This window comes from Taudactylus pleione, unplaced genomic scaffold (assembly GCF_031769625.1).
Source record: "Taudactylus pleione unplaced genomic scaffold, aTauple2 ptg000109l, whole genome shotgun sequence".
In the NCBI taxonomy this organism is placed as follows: domain Eukaryota; kingdom Metazoa; phylum Chordata; class Amphibia; order Anura; family Myobatrachidae; genus Taudactylus; species Taudactylus pleione.
This window is the reverse complement of record NW_028284511.1, coordinates 9687346-9712863: the sequence shown is the minus strand read 5'-3', so window position 1 is coordinate 9712863 and position 25518 is coordinate 9687346. Positions and strand designations below refer to the sequence as shown.

The 25518-nt window shown below is 40.0% G+C and overlaps 1 protein-coding gene across 1 annotated transcript in view; it reads left to right on the top strand.

Moving 5' to 3' along the window:
- LOC148525251 (4-galactosyl-N-acetylglucosaminide 3-alpha-L-fucosyltransferase FUT6-like) overlaps positions 1 to 24972 on the top strand; it is a 98106-nt gene extending 73134 nt beyond the window's left edge. The window contains exon 3 of the mRNA XM_088471056.1: positions 23629 to 24972. Coding sequence (XP_088327182.1) covers positions 23693 to 24739 — 1047 coding nt within the window. The 5' untranslated portion in view covers positions 23629 to 23692 and the 3' untranslated portion in view covers positions 24740 to 24972. The remainder of the gene's footprint in view (positions 1 to 23628) is intronic.
- Positions 24973 to 25518: the final 546 nt, after the last annotated feature.

Below are 25518 nucleotides of genomic sequence, written 5' to 3'. Positions count from 1 at the left end.
TATTTGTCTATCTTTATAATATCTTGGGGTAACTGGTCACCAGAGATTGTAGAAGAGTTACAGAATGCTATACCTGGGAAAGCCTAATACATTAAAGGGCAAAGCATATGAATTCTACAGGCCACTGCATGCGCACAAAGAATTGTATTTGGGCAGCACAGTAGCACAGGAATTAGCATTGCTGGTTCACAGCAAAAGCCTATCTGACCCCTATGTTCTCTCATGGATGCTGTCCTCCACAACCCACTCCCCTCTCAGAGTAGCCTGTCTGACCCCCTCATTTAGTAAAAGCCAGAAAATAAAAATCGAAATGTGCATTGTATTATTATTTTATTATGTTACAGGAACCACAGCAGAAAACACATGTGATAACCTTTTAACACGAGATTGGGCAGTCTCCAATAACAATTACTATGCACCCCTATAGTAGCAGCTTCAGGACATCACTAGTTGACTTCCACTACACCTAAAGGAACAGAGAGCAGGGCTGGGCTAAATCCCTGGACAGGTATAGGATTGCAGTGTGGGGCTGGGGGTCCCCTTTGCTGCAGCCTGATCAGCTTATTGGTTGATCTGGCCTTGCTGCTCTGTCAAAGTTGCATGTTTTATTTTCTTTTGTTTTATAGCAATTTCAGAGCCTGATTCAGATATGTGTGCAATGCCTATATTTACGCAGTTGAGCAATTATTGGCTGACTGCGCATGCATCACTGTCGTACTGTGTATGCGCCAGGGAACCAAAGCAATGCCGCTCAATGTGAGGATTTCTTTGCAAAATGATTTGCATTCAGTGACCATTTGGGGGCAGTTACAGGGAGTGTTTTTAAAAACACAGATGTGTCACAACCATTTTTGGGGCGTATTTAATCCTACAACTGCAATCCTGCACGCAGATAAAGTAGTTCCGACGTCTCAGTACAGAGGACCATTCTGTGTGACTAAGGTATTATTCAGATGGACGATTATGGCATGATCTGTGATAACGGCTGCTCAACGGCTGCTTAACACAGTTGCTAGGATTTGTGCTGGCCCCGGTGGAGGTATAAATATATTTCCAGCCAGCTCCAGCATTAGCATATTTTCACACAGTAGCTGCATACAGGATTGTAGCTGCGATTGTATCAGCATAATATCTGGCCATCAGTCTGTCTGTAAAATAAAATGAGTAATCAGTCAATAAACGAGATGTTTGTTTTAGACACAGTTATTATTATGATTTTACTAATCACAAAAGTGATCATTAGGGTGTATTTACTAAAGTGTGGTTTATAGAAGTGGAGGTGTTGCCTATAGCAACCAATCAGATTCTAGCTATTATCTTCTAGAAGGTGTTAGATAAATGATAAGTAGAATCTGATTGGTTGCTGTAGGCAACACCTCCACTTCTATAACCCAAAATCTTTTTAGGATCCATTTCTGAGTCAGCCAGTAAGTACAGTACGCACATGTGAGGTCACTGGCTGAACACCCTGCTCCAGTCTCACGTTGAGTAGCTTTGTATGGTTGAATTGCTAAAATATCAAAAACGTGTTTTAAAAAAGATGGACACTGCTGCGGATCATCGACAAGTTGGCGGTCAAAAACCACTGAATTTATTAAAGGTTGTTATCAGGGGCGTTGCTAGACCTAGGGGGCACAATAGCAAAATTTTCACGGGCCCCCCTAGGTCCCCGGGCCGCACCTTTCTCACTCCCCTCTCCTTGACTTACCTGCTCCGTGGTCGCACTGCTCTGGGCATGCACATCTCATCTCAAGGTCAGCTCCATCTCTCCTCCTCACTGATGCTGGGAGGATGTGTGTCATGCTGGGAGGAGGTGGACAAGACTGTAGATATGTTCAAACGGTATGTATTTATTTACAATAAAAAATGAAAATGAGTCACAATGCTCCTTGAAATCTTGTGAGTGATCTTAGATAGGTGCTTATCTCCTAATAATATGAGCACTAGTCAATATTATATTATAATAAGCAGTATTGTCATTGATATATTAGATGATGGAAAAATAAATAAACATCCTGTACCCCATTGTGCCAAATTTCTTCACCAAAGTCTCAACCAACTACACATAGTTTTCAGCCTTGTGATTGCTCAGGAAGCCCCGAACCACTGCTGGTCCAATGATATAGAGTGTTTTGTGTGTCTAAGCGCTCAAAGACCTAGTTCTCTTGCAGCGGAAGCAGCTGTAGGTACGTGAGGTAACCAACCTCGGTATAAAGTATTATTAGAGATATTGTTGTACCTCTGCGCTCAACCTTATGATGTATGTCTATATGCAGAATAACTACTTGTAGTCAGTTTTTATTCATACAGTATTAAGTTTATTCAAATATAGGTTTTAACAAGAATATTAACATTTGATGCACTTTGCAATAATTGTAGGCACGTAGTGGTCAAGTGCGTGTTTTTTATTGTTGCCGGCCGGCTGATGATCTTTGGATGTAAACCCACATAACAGGACATGTATTGTAAGCACAAAGTTAACAACAGAGGGAGGGAGTGATTGGATATGTGTGATGGACAGGAACGATGAGATATACAGTGGGGGAATAGGAAGGGGGGTATTGAAAAAAACCAATAGTAAATTGGCGAAAAATTCCTGGTAATATAGAGATCATATATGTATGATCTCTGTTATGACAGAGTTTGTACTTGTCCTGTAAGTTCTTGGTGATAGAGCATGGTTATTGTCTGGTGGGGAGCTCCCTAATGTTTAGCCGTGCTGCAGTTTTAAATTATGTCAGGCTGCCTGTGCCCGTCGGCACTTACCCTTCCTTGCCGGGCGGGATGATGGTCTCTCTGTGTCAGGGTCTTCCAGGCGGCTACTTGCTGGTGCTGTGCCGATGGTATTGTGGCACAGTCTTCCGGCACTACGTCCGTGCACTCGGTTCAAGGGTGGTGTCCCGAGACTGCGGCAGCTCCTGGTTATTTGCTGTGATCGTGGGTTGCTTCAGCTTGCAGGTCCTGTGCTGCCTCTGTACACCCTTGTCCTCCATGTGTCTGGCTTCGTGGGTTAAGGTGGTTTGAATCCGGGTGATGAAATGTCCGTGTACTATGTACCAACGCATTTCGGCTTTGTAAAGCCTTTTTCAAGGAGTGTGGTCTGCTGCTGTCATGGTCTCTTCTAAGTACTCTGGTTTCTAATTGTTGCAATTTTCTCATTGGATTAGCTATGGGAGGGTTTAATTGGAATAATTGACATGTGTGCTTTCACATTAAGGGTGAGTGGTGAGGATAACACAGTAGGAATAAGGGAATGTAGGATGAATATAATAGTGCTAGTAAGTGGATCGATTTATGGACCATTTCATTTGAATATTTAGTGTATGCATGAATCATTCCTTTTGATATAGATGGTGCTTGTTAATAACCCTTTTCCAGCAAAATTCCGGGTCTGACCCGAAGTTGGAACAGAGTTCCTATCCGGATCAGACCAGGAGTGCGGTGTTCTCACAGCAGGGTTTCACGGGCTATGCCCATGAAAATGGCATTAATTATTCATGTAATGAGTATAATGTTTTAATGTTCTGTATATTAACTCCTTATTTTCTGAGTGTTGCATATATGATGTAACAAAGTATGTTGTAGTGATTCTTTGACCCTTGCTATTTTTAAGGGTATGTGTCTAGCTGTAATTTATTTGGACTGGGAATTGTTTTGTTAGAATAATAGAATTGTTTATTTTGTCATGAGATAAAAGGACACGTTTATTGTATTGTTATTTTAACAACACCTTGGATGCCTACTAGGCAAGGGAACCACTCGAGGTAATATAGGTGAGTATGTGTGAGTGTGTATGTATAGTATGTATGTATTAAACTTATACTGTGTAAGATGTGTGTGTGTTTCTTTCAACATTTCTTTACAGGTGAACTACAGATCCCAATGGGCCCTTAATGCCCCGCATGATGGTACTTGTGGTTCTCCAAGTACCAGCATGCGGGGGAGGCTTGCTGGGACCTGCAGTTCTACTGTAAAGACAATATTTTTATTCTTCTATTTTTACACTACACTAACACAATCAACCCGCCACCCACTGCCAGGTGTGGCGGGGATATCCCCAGGCTATCAGCCTAGGCTAGGGGTGCACTGGAGAGGGACCCCTTTTTTGGTGGGGTCTCCAACTCCCCAGGGATCCCTGGCCTGGGCTGACTAGCGGTCAGGGCTGATGCTGCGGCTGGGGGGCCCGGTGAAAGGGCTCCCCTGGCTGTGGCATTAGTCCCCCAGTTGAAAGGGTCCAGGGCTGGTTCTGTGAATTACGCAAATGTTTCCCTGTAATTCCAGAACCAGCCCTGCTTCCCATAGTCCAATGCTGGTTGTACTGAGTACAGGGAAACCCTACGTAATTTTTTCCCTCTATTTAGTCAACCAGACCTGGGTTTGAACAGTCCGGGGCTGGTTCTGTTTTTTGGGGGGCTTACATCATTTTTTTTTTTACTTTTGACTATTTACTTTTTACAGTCAGATACATGCAGGCATCTCACTGATGTCTGCATGTATCTGTGTGAGAACAACCTGTTCATGTTGAAAGTGAAAGCATGAAGCAGTTCTATGCTGTCGGGGATTTGCAGTTCATTTTGAAGTGTGATTTGCCATTCGATTTGTACATGAACATACCAAATCCAACAGCAAATCACTGCTCAAAACTGACTCAAATCGAATTTGTTTTGCAAATCGCAAAACAAATTGAATAATAGTAAATCTGCAAAATCACTGGTTTTGCAACATTCGATTTGAGTCGGTTTGAGAAGAGCTAAATCACTCTTCAAAACGACCTGCACATCGACCATTGATAAATTTACCCCTAAATGTCGTATTTGTGAGGGATCGCAATTTAGCCACAATAATTATAATTTCTTATTGCCGCATAATGCAGCAATATATTATTACTGGGGCTATGTATCAACATTTTAATGCAGGGACACAGGCTCTGAAAAAGTAAAGTGATTACTAACTTCCGGGTTCGGACTTTACTTCTGGATTCAGAGCTACTGCAAGCCCATTATGTGATATTGTACCCTATAGGCTAGAAAGAAGGTGTTTGATAAGCTTTTCAGAGCTTGATACATTTGGCCTTATCACAGTCCACATTAGAAACCTATATATTATTTGGTGTAATATATTAACATAATGTTATTGAACTGAATTACCAGTATTGAATCAATCAACACCCAATAAAAACAGATGCTGCTAATGTGCAACACAGTGGGTCAATCTGTTTTTTAATCATTTGAGTCACTTTTTTATACACTTACCATTGTTTTTAATATTCCACTGATTTAGCTTACATATTTTAATTTTACTCAATAAAGGCTACATTTTATTAATTAGTGCACCAAACAGGACAACACTTTTTTCTTCTTTAGCGTTCTCTCTCTCTCAGTCCTGGACCCCTTCTCTCTGCCATGGCACCTTCCCTTCTTTCCACTCTCTCATAGGACCCCTTACCACTAGTAGCACCTGACTAGGATTGTGGTGGGCGGCCGGTGTTCTGTCCTCAGGGCTGTTGACTCTGTATGTTGGCACTGGCCACACCACCCTAATTAGGCCCTGCCTCCTGGTACCGCTGGATGATGGATATCAGTCTCTGGGTGGGATGTACTAAGCATCGCAGCCACAATGCGGTACATCCCCCCTGACTTCGGGTACATACCCTGGTTCATTACCGCAGTATGTACCAAGAATAGCGCAAAGGACAGCTATCCCGATAGCTGTCCTTTGTGATGGCCCCGGACAGAGTGACTTCCGGGATTAACACCCAGAAGTCCCTCTGGCATAACCCTCTGGCATCACCCACGGGTGGTGATGGAAGGGATCCCTCCCAGCCTGGAACATCCCGATAAGAAGCCTACTGGCTTTTATTGGGTAACGCCACCTGAAGGTGGCATGACCCATTGGGAAGAAGATGCATTCCGATGCTTAGTACATTTGGGGAATGCAGTAAAACCCCCAAAAACTGCATTTTCAAGGGTTTTACTGTATTTTCCCTGTTAGTACATTTCGGCCTAAGGGGGAGATGTACTAAGCTCTGTAAAGTGATAAACTGCCAGCCACTTAGCTCCTAACTGTCATGTTAAAGGCTGTGTTTGAATAATGACAGTTAGGAGCTGATTGGTTGGTATTTTATCAGTTTCCAATTCATCACTTTCCAGAGCTTAGTATATCTGCCCCTATAAGCTTTAAAATATGTTGTAATCACTTGTGGTTCTACAAGTGCAAAATGCATGCTGGGGCTGGTAGAACTAATTTGACTTGTATTGTCCCTTGCCTATCTATAGAAAGAAATACTACCAGGTCCTCATGTTTAAGGAGGGAACGGAGAACACTCATGCTGAATGTTCCCAGGTCTGAATGCAGGAGATAGATTTTAGGATCCTCCAGGGAATAGTGGGACCACACTGTAGGCCTCATGCTAAGCTGGGGGCAGCATATACAAAATGTATGCTGATAAAAGGCACATATATGAATGCAAACCCATATGATGAGGCATAGTACGGCTAGTGGTGCAGACCTGTATACATCTTATGATACATATGCTGCACACGTATCATAAGATGTAAAAAAAAAATCCTAAAATGTAAAAATTCCTAAAATACGAACACATGGATGTATATGCACCTGTGTGCGGGTCTGGCTCTATTTGCAATTACACTTTTATTGTATTTACTGTTCCAGTCACAAGTAAGTGCAAGTGTTATACATTTATGCATACGTGCACTTACCTGCGGCTGGATTCTGGGCATACACAGGAACATTTTGCATATTTTACGATATGCAAACTGGGATAAGTCAAACTGAATCAGCCACTCTGAGAATATATATAATGGACCACAGAAGAAAACGGTATTCCCTCCACCACACTGCAACAGTATCAGCAAAAAATACTTGAACCGTACATGATAATAGAAATTCAGAGGTATTAGTTGCATACATTTGCAAATATATGATTAAGTGCCGGGCCAGCATCAAGGCTCCTCTATACCGGCATCCCTAACATTCAGGGGTTCACGTCAGAGGCACAGGGCCAGTGGCAAACGCAGGATTTCCAGAGGGGGGTTTCCAAATGCTTAATTTTAGAGCAAGTGTGGCCTGTCAATGAACAGGGCAGAATTGGTGCTTAACCAGCTTTAATAAGCATCATACAAAGTGTATTGTGTGTAATAATTTCAGCATATAGAGGACCAGTGATCACAGTAAGCCATTAGATGCGCCAGTAGGGCCATCCTGCTTGAGCAGAATTTATTTATTTTAGATGTGGGCACCATTCCAGGGCATGGGAGCAAGTCTGGGAGCCTGAGGGAGCAGCAGAAGAACCTAGCACTGCACTGGACATACTGTATATGTACATATTGGGCTCTATAGCAGTGCATCTCTAACAGTGCATGCTTTCCAGATCTCCTAGTTGGTGCACAGGTTATTTATTACTGGCTGATACATGGTAAAAGATCCACAGGTGGTGCTAATTATTTCATTTGTGATACTGAGAAGAACATGTAGCACTAGTAACATTCTATTATATTACTATTTCTATTGTGGTAATGGTGTGTTCTGGGGAGGGGGGTTTCCAGGCACGAAAAAGGGAAAGAAGGTGATAGTGAGGTGTAAAGTATAGTTGTATAAAGATAATCAATAAGTTTTAATATAATAAGAAAGAATTAAAATACATAAATAATAAACAAACAAATAAAAAGGTGATGAAAAAGTATCTATGTGAATTAAGTGGTGATTAACGTCTGATGGTTAATTAAGTGGTGGTTCACGTCTGAGGCGCAGGGCACCCCAAAAGAATCCAGCCAAGGACCATCCCCAGGGCATCACATGAAAAAGAGAAAGAAGGTGATAGTGAAATGTAAAGTATAGTTGTATAAAGATAATCAATAAGTGTTAATATAATAAGAAAGAATTAAAATACATAAATAATAAACAAACAAATAGATAGAAAGTTGATGAAAAAGTATCTATGTGAATTAAGTGGTGATGCCCTGAAAAAGGCCCATCCAGAGCAACTCCGGGGGCCCCATGCCCAAACGCTCACCCCAAAATAATTAATGCTACCTAATAGTAGCACCCACTACTATAGATGTGATATGCAAAATCGGGAGTAATTTTTGTGTTCAGAAGCCAAAAAATCTATAAGTATCACATAAATTTGTTAAAAAAGCTTTATCATTAATTAGTTATTTTGTTTAAAAAAAAAAGTGAAGATTACGCTCTCTGGTGTTGGGAATGTATAATAAAGTAACATTGAAGATAATTCCATTTAGACCAGTTGTCCAGGATACATTATGAAAAGAAAAACATTGAGTATAGCTTGTTTAAAAACCATTGGCACCCTAATTACAAGGCGGAAACAGAGAGGCTGTAATTAACTGTCTGAATTAAAATAATTGATTTCTCAGCTACAGCCAAGTGGGAAAAGCTACGATAGCAAACAAAGTGAGTAAAGGAACATAATACAGGACTATGAAGATTTACTTATTTGATGCAGAAAGCTGGGACACTTCAACCTAGTGTGGGAATTATTTCTGCTGGCAAGATATCTATAAAGTAGAATAACTGTTATACCATTTAATGAGAGGATAAATCACAGCAAGAATATAGATCAGGAAGATTTTCTTAATTGGAATATAAAGAAAATATCTTAAATCAATACCAAAATTAACGTTAAGGGTAACATCTGCGGTAAATGGAAAAAGTGCAACATCATAGAACCGCAATATTAGAACTTAGGGATTAATATACAAGGCGGTAAAGTAGCAAGACCAGAAGAAAAAAGGGACAGAAATCTGACTATGGGCCGTATTCAATTTGAGGTGAAAAGTCCGTTTCCGCATGTTTTTGGCGGAAACTTTTCACTGATAACGTCATTTTCGCCTGTTTGACTTTTACCCCATATTCAATTTGAAAGACTTTCCACCTAGACAGACAGTCAATGCAATGTAATAGGAGGAAAAGTTTCGCCTATGAATGGGAGGTGGAAAAAAGTGCAGAATTGGGGTTTTGGGGTGCAATGTTGCGGGAACCCCAGTGCAGCCTTCAGACAGTTCCCCAAAGGTTATCTGTGTAAAAATTTTTTAAAAAACTCTTAAGGACACCCAAAAAAATGACTTTGAAAAAGGGGGCAAAAAAAAAATATGTTGGAGTACAATCTTAAAAACTAGCGAGCTTAACTCTGGGGGGTCCCCAAGTATGCCACAAGTGTTGATTGCAGGTGTTTGCGACAGGTGGATTTTTCATGATTTTTTCAACTTCACTTTAGCAACTTTTAAATATGCTGACCCCCATATTCAAGTACCCCAAATTTGCTTGGATAACTTATTTTCTTGAAAAAAAACCTCCTAAGTACTATTCTGCTTCACGTATAGAAAAATGCTATTTAGCAGCTATTGAGCCCGTTTAAAAACACCAAATACCTTCAGCAAGCCAAATAAGGGGGTACCATAGCTAACCCCCATGTCAGAGCATCTTTTGGGGGGTGTCAGGCTGATTTCCCCAAAACTTACAGTACTTTCCTCCTGTTTCAGTTTCGCCGGGTCCCGTTTTCGCTTACTTCCATATTGAGAACTGGGTAAAACAGGGATGTCCGCGACACTTTTCCGCCTGCAGAACAGGCGAAGTAGGTGGAAAGTCCGGGCCGCAAAAAAGTATCACGGCTTGGCTCATATTGAATACGGCTCTATGTTGGGTAATATTTCAAATAGAAAAGGACTTGCGATTTGAAGTACTAAAGCGTGGTAATCGGTCGAATATTGTGACTGGAATATATAAACCACTAGCAAATATGTGCTAACATGTGTTAACTGTATTCTGGAGGCTTGTTTTGGTAATTAATTTGGTATATGTGGATGTGATAAAAAACAAGAGGGTTGGAATAAGTAGGGGTGAGCCCTTTTTTAGCTCCCTCAAGTTATAGGGCATGCAGAAATATCTTGAACAGCGAACGGTCAAGAATATGGGGAGAACTAAGCTGGCAGGGTTTAAAAACCCAAAAGCTAAATCTAACTCTCCCCCAAATCCACGTAGTAGCATAGGCTCAATACCTACCTCCCCTCTCAACATGGTCCATCCCCCCCAGAGAGGACACTTCAGGCCTCCCTAAATGCCCCTTCTGTGACAGAAGCAGCCCAAGAAATGCTGATTGTAACAATTTCAGGAATTTAGCTCAGCTTGAATCTAATACCAAGAGAATCGGAATATTAGAACAAAGGGTAAGTGATATGGAGGATTAGTAGTGACAATACAATCTGTAGTAGATACACATTAAAGTGTGATTAAAAAACTTTTAGAGAAAATTGATGACCTAGAGAACAGAAACCATAGAAGTAATTTGAGATTTATAGGGATACCACAGGGGGTTAAAGGCCCAGAATTTATTTATTATCTCCAGACAGATCTCAATCAAGCATTAGGGATTCCAATAAAAGAATCTCCTATAATAAATTAATAATAGACACCAAGGAGCTACCCAGATTAACCTTGCAATAACCCGGGATTTAGCTCTGGTGTAAAATGGATATTAGTTTCATGGAATGTACTGTACATGGTTTAAACTCCCCAATAAAGTGGAGTAGAGTAGCCACTCTCTTGAAGTCACTATCCCCAGATATTATATTTGTACTGGAGACACACTGGGCTAAAGCCCAAATCATAACAATACATGACTCCTGGATACAGGAATGTGTCTCATCTCCATATGTAACAAAGAAAAGAGGGGTAGCTAGTCTTTTAAATAAACGCTTGCAGTATTCAATTATAAATACCGTGATAGATGTAAATGGCAGATATATTTTACTGGATGTACTTATTAGAGGTGAGCCCTATACCCTTTTAAACCTATATGCACTCAACAGCAACAATTTGGGATTTTTCAAACATATCTCGTACGAATAATGAGTTGATAGTTGGAGGAGACTTCAAGATTTCAATGGCGTGGCTGACTATAAAATGGATTGGTCTAAATTTAATTAATCTCATACTAATTTAGTAGATGGGGGTATACATATCTATTGATGAACATACACGGTTTACATGATGTTTGGCGTATTTTTAATCTGGGTAATAGGACATACACTTTCCACTCACATGTGCATAGATCCTTCTAAAGGATTGATTATTTGTTGTTATCTGGTCAAGTACTGGCAAAGACATCTATAGTAAAGATATTTGATGTTCTCATTTCAGACCATGCTCCTATATCCATACAATTTTGGCATTTTCCATCGATAACGATAATGAATCATACTGAACATTTTCGCCAGTACTTAACCACTAAATGGCAAGAATTTACAAGGGACAATTTAGAACATGAAAATAATCCAGCCCTGTTTTGGGCAACATCGAAGGTAGTAATTAGAGGACATATTATAGGTTATCAAGCCCAAAGAAAACGGGAGTACCAAATAAAGTATGACTCTATAGATAAAAACATGAAAGAAGCGTATCATAGATATATCACAAATCCAACTGAGGAGAGTTTTATAGGCTAATTAATGGAGGGTCTTCCTATTGACAAAAGTACAAGCAAAGGCGGACTATGGGGTTGATTCAGACCCGGACGCTAAGCTGCGCTCTCTCCCAGCCAAAAGGGGCCGGGTATGCAAATTCCGCGATCGCACTGTTTAGTGTAAGGACACCCTCTATGTTTTAGAGAGCAATGGCAGAGCGAACGTAAGCCAGTCTAAAGATGCCCACTTTTCTTTCTTAACACACGTAATCTCCAGGAAGTGTATGAATAATCAGAACCATCGAGAGCCATTGGAGCAGCACGCAGTGCTTGAGGTAGACCCTACCCCACCGCAAGCACTGTGATCACTGCAGGCTGAAATACAACCAAGTGACGTGTTCAATGACGCATCTTTGCTAATCATGTACACCCATAAAACTCCATTTTGACGCCAAGACATGCCTGCGTTTGCAGTACCACCCCCAAGTTCACAAGCACCTTCCCCTGTTACCACCCACAAATGGCACATTCTGTCACTCAAAGTAGCGCTCAGTCTTTGTACTACAAGTGCACAATTCCCAATCGCAGTGACTGGTTCATGCATGCGTATTTTGCTGCATACGCATGCGCAGACGGGCGACAGTCGCCCATAGCGTTCGTCCGCGGCTTAGCGAATGGGTCTGAATCAGGCCCTATGTGACAAATCGATACTACAGGTGGAGAAATAAGGCAGAGAAATTACTGGCCAAAATGACTAGAAAACAGAAAACGATACAACATATTACAGGTATAAAAGATTTGAGGGGAAATATAAAGTGTATTCTACAACAGATATTTTGGTGCAATTTCATTTTTATTATATAAAACTACTCGACAAATAATGTGGATTCCTTATTACAAACTAGGTGATAAAAGGAGGCAAATTTGCCAAAATTATCTTCAAATCAGAGAGAATTCTTAAATAGAAATATTGAAGTAATGTAGATATCCACATATATAGCCCAGTTACAAAATAATAAATCACCAGGGCCACATGGATATGTAGGGGAATATTATGAAATCTTAAAACCCCATATTGTGCCTATTCTGACCTCACTGTATAGAGCGATTCATAAGGAAAATATTCCTTTTCCTCATTTTAATGAGGCTCATACAATAATGTTGCCTAAGGCAGGGAAATATCCAGAACTAGTTGCGTCATATCAACCTATAATATTATTTAATCAATATTTTAATATATTGTCAAAGGTAATTGCAAATTGCCTCCAGACTCTTATACCTCGAAGGGGATCCGTACTGCATTAGCCGCAATTATGTCGGTGGCGCACAGACCAAAACCTGATCCGGGTATGCTTCTCAGCTTAGAGAAATAATTTAATACCATGTTATGGAATCATCTGTTACAGATATTTGAAATCAGAGAATTTGGGGAGATATTCTCTAGATTTTTTAGATATATGTTTCAGAATCCAAATACATATATAATAATAAATGGGGAGCGGGGGTCTTCCCTGTCTATGACAAGGGGAACAAGACAGGAGTGTCCCCTCTCCCCATTGTTGTTTAATATAGCATTGGATCCTATGCTGAGGATTCTGCAATTGTGGAAAGTGTTCAAAAGGTATACAAATGGGAAAATAAAAATAAAGGCATTTGCAGATGATTTGCTGCTATATATTTCCTCCCCAGAATTTACATTAAGATCAATTCTATCAAAATTTGGGGAATATGGTAAATTCTGGGAGTTTGTGATTAACAGAAGTAAAGCACAAGCTATGCTTTTGGATCCCCAAATATGTCCCAGACGGAGTCATACATTACAGATGTCATGGGTGAAAAAATCCTTAAAATATCTTGGTATACTGTTACCCAAAAATATTAAAGATATACAGTATATTAAGTAAGTATGTCAGTGGTCCTTCGGGAAACACTGAGTGAGTTGGATAATTGGAAACACTTAACATTATCATACCTGGGTAATGACATCCCGCAAAATACTTTACCCTTTACAAATGTTACCTATTTTGTTATGGACAAAGGATGAAAAGTTAATCTATTCCACCTTTTTCGAAAATTTATATGGCAAAATAAGAGACCTAGGACAAGCCTAATTAAACTATAGCAACATATAGAGAATGGAGGGGTGAATTTCCCAGACTTAAAAACCTATAGCCATGCTGGAACGTTAAGATTTATTTGTGATTGGACACATCACACAGATACGTGTACAGATAAAGAGATTGATCAATATTTTTTGCCTAATCAAAATTTTATATCCTTTTTGCATAGTCACAAGTCTGAAATCTCTAACATCTCTTTTCAAAACCCTATTCTTATGACTGCATGGAGAGTATGGCATTGTATTAGGAAACATCGAGGGTTGATAAGCTATTTTTCCTTGTTTTTACCATTAGAACAGAAAAAAGATATCCACAAAATCATTATTAGATACACAAGCGATTATACAGAGTAAAATATTCTATTTTACAGATACATATATTTGCAATATATCAGGCACAGCATTATGCTAATACAGTGATTAAGAAATTGTCACTGGAGGATTGGTTTAATTCTTTCTTTTGGATTGGATGAAATCCCCAAGGGGAATACCATCTTGGATACAGATTTTTCCTCAAAAACCATTAGATTCATTATTAAATACACTTAATTACTCTACACATACTATGTCATCTTCAATGTATAAAAAGAGGCTTTATAATATATACAGTATCATAAAGGATACTTCTCTTTGAATCGAAGGTTCCTGATGGGTTTGGCTGACTGAGAATTTTGCCTAAAGTGTGGGATGGAAAGGGCAACGTTTATGCACTGTGGACCTCATTCAGAGGCGATCGCTCGGGAGCGATCGGTAGCACCCAAAGTGATCGAGAATATGCAAAACGAGCGCTCAGTCGCAATGCACATCGTAAGCGCAGAAACACCCACAACAATGAAAGCACACCTCCTATCTCTACGGCCTAATTCAGAGTCAGTCGCAGGCGGCAACCTACGACAGCACGATTAACACCTGTTCCAGTGTTAATTGCCTGCAAACATCGGTTGAGGCAGAAACCATTGCCTGCACTCGCAATGCTAAAGGTAGACCCTGGGCTACCTTTAGCACTACGAGCAGTAGCATCGTTATTGCAACAAGATGATGTGTGTGATGACTCGCTCAGTAATATATGCACACCCTTAAAATGCCCTTTTTAAGGTCAACCACACCTGCATCCGCACCACCAAACCCCCGTTCACAAGCACCTACCCCTGTAACCACCCACAAATGGCACAAAATGTCAATCTTAGCCACGACCTCGTAGTGACTAACGAGCAAGAGGATTGCGGTCGGACAGACAGGCTTGCGCACGTGCACTGCCATGTACATGCATGCACAGTAGAAAAAAAAAAAAAACATCGCTCGCTATGAGCAATCGCTCCGTGCGACCGCCTCTGAATGAGGTCCTGCATGTGGTATTGTCCTTGCATAGCTTATTTTTGGGGTCAGGTTAGACAATTTTCGATGACATGTCTTTTGAATTACTTGCCACTTTCACCTGAATGGGCAGTTCACCTAACAAATTAACAGTTAGTAGTAAAAAGTTCTTATTGATTATATCGCCAGTGGCCAGAAAAAGTATATTACAATTGTGGACACAAACAGCATTACCGAATATTTAAATATTTTATGCTAAATTATACTATGTTTTATTTATTTATTTATTAACAGTTTCTTATATATCGCAGCATATTCAGTTGCGCTTTACAATTTGACATTAACATTAATAGAACAAGACTGGGTTGTAAAAGACAGACATAGAGGTAAGAGGGCCCTGCTCGCATGCTTACAATCTATAGGGAATTAAGTGTTGATAGGTATTACAAATTGCAACTTGATCCAGCCCGATTGCAGAGGTTCTTGGTGAGCTGTATGATCCAGTCCCACTGGAAAGCTGGCCTAGGGTCAGGAGTATGTGAAATTGTTGAGAGAGAAAATGTGATATGTGTAAAATATATGAAGGGAGTTAGATAGGGAAGCTATAAAGGTTATGTGGGCAGTTCTGGAATCTGATAAGCTTGTCTGAAGAGGTGAGTTTTCAGAGAACGCTTGAATGTTTGGAGACTAGTGGGAAAGTCTTATTGTGCATGGGAGGACATGCCACAGGGTGGGTGCAGCCCGAAAAAAGTCCTGTAACCTTGCATGGGAACAAGTAATGCGTAAGGAGTAGAGACGCAGGTCTTGTGCAGAGCGGAGATATCGGGTTGGAAGATATTTTGAGATAAGTGAAGAGATGTATGTTGGTGTGGTTTGGTTAATAGCTTTATGTGTGAGTGTAATTATTTTATATTGAATATGGTAGAAGACCGGCAGCCAATGGATCAGCAGACACTGAACATTTGGCGAGACAGATCAGCCTCACAGCTGCATTCATTATGGATTGTAGAGGTGAGAGCCTGTTTTTGGGAAGACCAGTTAGGAGACTATTGCAATAGTCAATGCGGGAAATAATGAGTGCATGTATTAGAGTTTTTGCATTGTCTTGTGTAAGATATGTTGAATTCGTAAATAAACCTTTTAATACATTCCTGCCTATAAACCTCAAAGATTCACCTGCCTAGAACCTCTAAGACAAAACCTGCCTGTACCTTCTAAAACCACAAGATGTCGCTATTTTGATTATACCATTAATGAAATACTGAGACAGTTGAATAGCGGTCCAAAGCGCTAAAGATTATTATTCAGGTAAAAGTACAGATGTTACAACGCTATGATCTAATAATGAGCGCAAATAAATTGTACAAACATTAGGTCATAAGGTACAGTTAAAATACATGAAACGGTTATTAAAGATCAAAATACAATGAGAAATATGAGACAGAGAGACAGAGAGAGAGAGAGAGAAAAAGAGACACATTAAAATACAATGAGAGATATATCAATGTCTGCTGAGAGCACATGTTCAAGATGGCTGGTGATGGTGTGCGTGTGTGTGTGTTTGTGTGTGAGGGGGAGGGGTTGGGAATGCTTCCTGCCCTATTGTCCAAACCGCATGGTCTACAAACAAACTCCATTATGAAGCTACCTCATTGAAATCTCCCATAATGCCATAGTTAATTAAATATGCACGCTGGATATCATATGCCAACACATCAGGCAAACACTGCACCATTTAATATTCCAACATGTACAACACAAGCTGATTCCAATATACAACAATACCATCCTACAACAGACCTCATCCAGTAGTCACTAGACCGTGGGGAGGGGGAAGGGCCGAAGCACATGTTTTTCCTTTGTTTGCAAGCCTCATGATCCCTAGGCAAACTTCACCCTGCACCAAGCTGCAACTCCGCAAATCATACATCCATCAATGACCACAACCACAACAAAGACAATATACCTATCTGACCCACACAACACCACAACTGGGCAGAATCACAATTTCCCTTGTTCACCCCACATGGAGGCAAGCCATCTCCAACAAACCGCAGACAACATACCCATCTGACCCACACAACACCACACGGCAACCACCCACGACCATTCAAAGCTGCCATCAATTCAACCTCCACGATACAACACTGACACCACCCTTTGATCACATTCATGAGTATACAGCACACACCAAGCCCATCTCTCCCAAGCAGAGATACCGTTCAAGCACATGGCAAGGCCCTAACACAGAACACATGGGAAGGCCCTAACACAGAACACATGGCAAGGCCCTAACACAGAACACATGGCAAGGCCCTAACACAGAACACATGGCAAGGCCCTAACACAGAACACATGGGAAGGCCCTAACACAGAACACATGGCATCTCAATCAACCAGCATCAGTCATTTACAAATATTACAACAACTCCATAATCAATCCCTTTCCTGCATGCTGATAACAGACTATTGTACCCTACAGTGTAGATGAAGAGTACAGATTAGATAACATATCATCCACTGTATGCTAACACAGACTCATGAATATCCTTAGAAAACTACAAACCACACACCATGCTAAGCTAATAACAGATTAACACCAAACATAGCTACAGACACCCAAATAGGCTAAATATTGCACATTTTATACTTAGCTATAACCCAGAGCAACTGAGAACCATTTTTCCGTTGTCTTGTGAGGGAGCGAACCTCTCTCTTCCTTCCAAAATCTGCAAGTGTCTCTGCTAAGCTGTGTGTTCTTAGGATGTGCATGCTATGTTCCCGCCCCCTTTTACCTGTGAGGTCATCAGAAAGGGAGAATCCTTTTGATTACCTGAAACTACTGTTAATTAGGTTCTACTCCAGTTAGCTAGCTCTATTGATTAGACTGGAATAACCAGTCCTTTGGACAAAAATGTAAACAGGCCTACACTATGTTATTGTCTTTTGGTAAAGATTAGAAATCTGTTGCAGGGCATTTATTGGACAATTTCAAATGGATACAAAAGGTCTCCAACCTCCTTTTGTATCCCCCACATGCAAATCTAAGCTGCTATGGAAAACAACATTTCAAATAGATATTCTCTCTAACATTCATATTTCATAGCCGCATGTTCTGATCTTCATATTGATGTCACCGGAATGCTGTGGAAACAGAGTAGATCAGTACGGCTCCACACACAGTCCAATTGTCATTTACTAAGCCATAGTTACAGAAAACATTCATTTCTTTATATACTGACATTGCGTTTAAATTATCCTTTTTGCGTTACGGGACCATTGCTTTTAAATGTATGTATGCGGGGAAAACACCACTGAATTGCGTTGTGCGTCTGAGGGTCGGTGGGGCACTCAGCGAGCAGCACTAAGCTGGAAGGGCATCTATGTGTGTGTGTGTGGCCATGCCAGTATGATTTTGGGAAGGATCACTAAAAAACTGACTGTATTCTGTTTAACATTGTGTGTATGAGTTGCAGGGAATTTTGCTACTTTTCAAATATAAGTCTGTGTGATATTATAAAGTCCACGCATGATGGGCCACATGTACACACACATATATATATATATATATATATATTTTTTTTTTTATATATATATATATATATATATATATATACACACACAAGCACACATGTATTTTTCTGATGTTTTTAAACTGCAATTGCAAAATGTGTTTATACAGTGAATTTAATTCTCATACAGGAAGGAGGCTTCCAGCTGTGCTGTCAGAGCCTCCCTGTTTAGTCTGCCTGTTTTGGGTTGAAGATGGGCTTTGTATAGGGTTCCAAATGCTAATAAGTTAGTGTTTTTGTTAAACACTGTCTGCCTGTGTTTGAGGAAGGCTGACTATGTACCTTTTGTTTACAAAATAGTGCTGTGAGATTTTATTTCTAAGATGGAGTCTTGGCCCTTTACAAGACAGCATTGCGCAGATTCCAATTGCAAACAGATTCTGTCTTCGCCAATTATCCGGTTTTGACAGTTATGGTCGAATTTTTTTTAGATGTATGTAAAAGGGTTTAGAGACAGATTGAATGTGGGGAAGAAAAGACAGTTCAGAGTCAAAGATGACACCTAGGCAGAGAGCTTATGGGGTTGGGGTTGGGGTTGATTGTCCAGTTGTCAACAGTAATTGAGATATCAGGTTGGTAACTACTATTGACCGGTGGAAATATAATTAATATAATTAATTAGCATTTTTTGCATGTATTAGTTGGAAACCATGATACATAAGGAAAAGGAAACAAAAATTATTTTCAATATGGGTAAGGATATATAGATTCACTAACAGCGGATTTGAAAAGACAGATATGTAAGTATTTCCAACTGACCCAATGATACAAAATGAGATCATTAATGGGTGAGGTTTCAAGTGGTATAACTGAAAGTATGTAGTAGAAAATGTAAGATAATGATATACTCCGGCCATGTTCCTATCTTTCTTGTATTTGTGTTTGATATAATTGAAGTTCCTATTTTTGTATATGTTATCCTGATTTGGGTAACAATATTAGGAGAAGCAAAAAAAAACCACATTGGGCTCTATTTATTAACATTATTTTTACTAAAATAAAGTGAAAAATAGTGTTTTCACACCCTTTTCACATTATTTTAGTTTCACCTGTAGTTATTACAGGGCAATTGGAGTAGAATTAGTAAAATTCTACTCCAACCCCCAGTATCACTTATTTTTAGTAAAGCAGATCGCATTTCCCATAATTGTAATGGGAAATGTGATCCGACCATAGTTACTAAAAATAAATTGTAAAAAAATACCGGGGGAAGCCCTGTGATAATAACGCCACCTGGAGGTGGCATTATCCAGGGTCTCCCCCGGTTACTGGGCTCCCACTCTGCTCTAACGGGGAGAGCAGAGGCGGGAGCCGGTACCAGTAATCAGCTGTGTGGTCTAAGCAGACCGCAAGCTGATTGCTGTAAAAAAAAGAAAAAAAAAATTAAACATTTTTTTTTTACTTACCTGAATCCAGGGACCGGTGATCGGGCCTCTGGTGAAGGCTCCTCTCCGGTCAGCTGGTCTCCCATAGTACACTGGGGCCCGGTCATCAGGTGATCGGGCCCCAGTGCAGTATGGGAGATCACCTGATCGGGAAGCCCGGAGAAGATCACCGGAGGCCAGGAGGTGCAGGTAAGTGTAATGAAGGGAGGGGGGGGTCACGGGGGTCCGCAATTGCGGGGCAGGGCTTAGCACAAGGGGGGCGGGGCTTAGCGTCGGTGGGGGTAGTAGCGGTGGTCGGTCAGCGTATGCGCGGACTCTTAGTCGCGGTATTTTTTCCGAAAATACCGCAACTAGAGTGCGGATGGGATCCGCAGGGACAGAGTTTTATCGCAAGCTCTGTCCCTGCAAGGGATTTATAGTAAATCCCTGTGATATTGCCTGAATTCGCAATGCGAATTCACTCGGTAATATCACACTACAATCCGCATTCAATATGCGGATTGTAGTAAATAGAGCCCTTAATGAGCAAAAATTCTGTGCACCTTTTCACAGTAATGCAAGCTGCTGCCTCTCCATATGCTATTAAGCCTTAGTGGGTTGTGAGCGGTGCAGAACTAGTGGTGACAGGAGAGTGTAGTCCAGTAACATGAAGTGTGTGTATCCTAAGGTGGTGGGGGGACTCTGATATCTGCAGACATCTCAGGGTCCACACCCACCTCAACTACCTGGAAAACACAGAATTCACTGTAAAAGAGAAAGAAAGTGTACCAGCTACCATATAGGGATTACTGCAGATCGCAAGTGCCTGGATGCAGTCTCAGTATACTGGTGTCCTTCAGCTACGTGTGCTGTGTTGCCGTTCTCACAGGATAGCCTGCATGTGCACTGCAGGTGCCTGTCTAACAGACGGCCATTTCGCTGTTAGCTTCGTCAGATGCTCTTACACTTATTCACATCCCAGAGCAGACTGTGAGGTACTCTCACTCCCTGTATTAATGCTTTGCACACAGGGAGAAGCAGCTGCACCAGAGTATGCCAGAGAGGGATCTGTCCTGTGTCTATCTATCTCCTCTGCTCTTATTCATATATGCAGAACATTTATTATCCTATCACCGTAACACCTCTGGTATGTGCAATCTCTATGCTAATAGGAGATAAATTCTCATGTACATCAGGTACCAGATAGTGGGGTCTATTTACTAAGCAGTGTTAGGAGACAGAGTGAAAAGTGATCAGGTGCCAGCCAATCAGCTCCCAACTGTAATTTTTCAAACACAGCCTGTGACATGGCAGTTGGGACCAGATTGGCTGGCACCTTATCACTTTTCACTCTGTCTCCTAACACTGCTTAGTAAATAGACCCCAGAATGTGAAACCTGCACATATACTCTATGTCAAAGATAAAGAAATCTACATATGTTATATGCTGCTGATGTAATATTTATAACTTAATTTCCTTACAACACAGGTTATAGTTACTTAAGATCATATCCAATAAGATTCTACGTATTGTATACCATTACATGATTAGTGAGATTTTCTGTGACGGTCTGAGCAACTACATACTACTATATAAATTTAAGTTTTTGAACCTCTGTAATGGTATTACATGGTTCACTCCATTTTGGTTGTCCATTGCATTTACCTGTTTAAACCTTGTGCAGTGGGAACAGCAGCTATATCAGCACACAATATAGATGGGATTTCCAGATGTCATTTTTCTTCATTCATTTCAATGTATGAATAAATACTTATTATCTAGTTAACGCAATACCTGTAGTGTGTGGTCCTTATATATGGAATAACCACATTTGTTACCATCTACCAAATAAAATGTGATATTTGTATGTACTGTGTGCCAGGACAAGGAATCCACATTCACTATACTTACTGATTGAGTAATTGTATCCAGAGACCTAGGATATAGGTATCTAAGAACCAATTTACAGACTCAGTATACTGTACAATTTGTATAGATCAGCGCAGATTTCTGCTATATTTCGTGTGTTTGTGATCGCCGTTACATTACTGAAGTATTTGAACTTCTTATATTGAAGTATTACTAATAATATTTTGTTGCTTTTTGTATAGCCAGTGATTTAGCCTTACAAAAATATTTTATTCTTATATGTTGGTTTGAATAGTTCATAAGTCTTTTAAATGGATTCAAAAAAGTTATTTTTTAATACGATATTTGAGTGCATTTAATAAAGTGAAAGTAATTTCTCAATGCTTTATGAATTGCATTAAACGTTTTGGGACACAGTAAAACAATGTTTTGCTACTGCACCAAAGGCGTACCGCGCATGCACCCCGAATGTGTCTGTACAGAGTCGCAGTTGTGATTTCAGTTGCATGATCAGAATAGTAATGAAAATGTAGTGGGTATTCCTGCGTGGTGGCTCAGCGCACACACAGCTGTGTTCATTCTTGTAGGCATGTTATGGGAGCGTTGTGGGTTTGTTGGTGAAAGTGGTTATGTACACAAACGTTCAACTGCTCACATACAAGGCCATACTAGGATGGAAAAACTTCACCTGCCAAAGGGCGTCTTCAATAGCTGAAAGTGGGCATTTCAGTCTTTACACATTCATACGCATGGATGTAATGCATGGAAGGGCTTTGTAGTGCCATTTGCGTAAAGCCACAGTCGGGTGATCGTCAATAGACTCAGACACCGATGTAGCTGCGTCCAACTCAGAATTGGCTCCTTTCTTTTTATAATAATAGTTAGCAGGGAGATCTGGTAAATACCAACCTAGTTTTGGTTTTAGCTGCACACCTAAATGTTACCTCTAAGGGGCATATTCAATTAGCCGCGATAAGTCGTTTTCAGTGAAAAGTTTTCGCCGGTGACGTCATTTTGCCTGGCGAAAACTGTTCCCCGTATTCAATTCCAATGACTTTTTGGCTATGCAGAAAATCATTGGTAAGAACCTGGTGAAAAAGATTTGCCTATGAATAGGGGTCGAATTGCATTTTTTGGGGTGCACACTTCTGAAAAGCCCCCTGCAACCTTGGGACAGTCCCCCAAAGGTAAACTGCATAAAAAATGAAAAAAAAAATACTTTAGAACACCTCAAAAAAGTACTTGGGCGTGATAACAACCAAAGTTGGTGGACAAAATTAAAAACTAGCGAAGTAGACTCCAGGGGGGTCCCCAAGTATTCCCCAGGTGTTATATTTATTGCATGTGCTTGCGAAAGGTGGATTTTTTAATTTTATAAAACTTCATTTTATCAACTTAAAAATATGCTAACACCAATTTTGATGTACTCCAATTTTGCTGGGGCTACTTATTTTCACCCAAAAATAATGCAAAATGCTATTCTTCACCACTTGTGCAAAGATGCTAAATAGCAGCTATTGAGATAATTTAAGTACCCAAATACCTTCAGCAGGGCTATTCGGGGGTATCCATAGTGAAACCCCATGTCAGTGCATCTTTTGGGGGGTGTCAGGCTGATTTCCCCAAATCTGACAACACTTTTTACTTATTTGAGTTTCATCGTGTCCCGTTTTCGCGTCCTTTGGAATTGAATAGGGTGAAAAGCGGCGGCGAGCAAGAAAACTGTTTTCTCCAAAATCCCACGATGTAGGCGGAAAGTCTGGGAGGTGAAACTTTGCCGACTTTTAGTGGTTAATTGAATATGACCCTTACCATGGGGTCATAAAAACCATCTTATAATATTCATTAATGAAATGTCTTCAAAATAAGAGCACATTTTTTATGCAGGCACTAATTGTATTGCAATTTCATTATTAAATATATGTTCTCTATATTTGTTTTTCCAACAGTGAAGAAAATTGTGACAAGGATCCAGTAATTGACAATACTGTTCCAGTGCTTCTTCTTAATTAAATGGAGGTTTTAGGGAAAAAATTGTCTATGCAAAAGTCTTTTATGATATGTATTGCACAGTTGTGCCTATCAGCCATTTTGTTTACACTCTATAACAATTTAGGTCGCTCAGCAATAATTGATGGCGTTGAATATGTGGAAACTATGCTGGAACCTACTCGAATAATCATGTTATGGACTTGGCCATTTGGTCAAAAATTTCCACTTAATGAATGTCCATCATTCCTTAATATTAGTGGATGCATCTATACAAATAACAGAACATTGTTTTCTTCTGCTGATGCGGTTGTAATCCATCACAGGGACTCTTGCTACTCTCAAAAACAACTTCCCCAAATGCCAAGACCACCAAATCAGTACTGGGTATGGTATAACTTGGAGTCTCCAACTCATAGCCCAAACTTACACTTTATGGACAATCTCATCAATCTAACCATGTCCTACAGGGCTGACTCTGATATTTTCTCACCTTATGGCTGGTTGGAGGAGAATAAAGAAGAAGTGAACTTCACTATCCCTACAAAGACTAAGCTGGTGGCCTGGGCTGTCAGTAACTGGAACCCAAACTCTAGGAGGGTGCGCTATTATCAGCAGCTTAAGAATTTTTTATCTGTGGACATATATGGAAGACAGCATAAACCTCTACCAAGAAGTGAACAAGAACAAACACTTTCTAAGTACAAATTTTATCTGGCGTTTGAGAACTCAATTCATGAAGACTACATTACAGAGAAACTGTGGAGTAATGCCCTCACATGTGGTAATGTACCAGTTGTTATGGGCCCCTCTCGTGAAAACTATGAACGCTACATTCCCAATGACTCGTTTATTCATGTAGAGGACTTCTCCACTGCCCAGGAACTGGCTACATATATCTTAAAGTTAGACAATGATGACAAAGCCTACCAGCAATATTTCCGCTGGAGGTCAAGACTTCATCCTGTTTTAGGTACTGGTTGGCAGACTTCTTACTGTAGAGTATGCAGAGCAATAAAAGAAGCTCCTAAACATAAGACTATTGCACGACTTGGAGACTGGTACAAATGAGGTAAAGCCTTAAAGTATTAACCATGGAAATGTGAATTTTATATAACTAAAAACAAATTGATAAAGGAAATAATATATTATTTGTTATAGCCTCTATGTTATTACTAATTATTTTCTAATTATATTCTCTAGTGACTAGCTTTTTAGCTGTAATCCTATCTTCAATGAACAAGAAAAAACAATGATTAAATGTTTGGAATATCTAAATAAATAAAATATTAATTTAAAATAAATGATGTGCCAAATAACTTTCTAAATCACTTAGTTTCTTTATCCAAAACTTTACTTGTGATTTTGTAAAAAGTTTTCTGTAAAACAGCCTATTTAGTTCCAAATAAAGGGCCTGATGCAGATCAATCATGGGGTGCACTCACTTCTAGAGCACCCACAGACTGAAAACATCCAAGATATGATCCGCACACAGACGTACGTTCAACTCAGAATCAAAAAAATTGTTTACAAAAATTATAATAGATAACAGCTAAACATGTATCATGTTTTAAACAATCTAATATAATAAGTAGTGACATTTATTTGTATGTTTCATGAAGAGAGAAGTAAATGGCTGACTGTCACTTTTTACGGGAAAATTTAACTGTGTGTGAGGGTCTAATGATCGAAGAACACAAATAACAGGTGATCTGAAAGCTTTATTAAGCACCGACCGGGTACTACAAGGTGAAGTGGGTTTTAAGCAGGCTAAAAACAGGTAAACATTGGGAAATAGCATATAACTCACACTAGTAATATCAATAAATCAGTGAAGTGATAAAAATGGT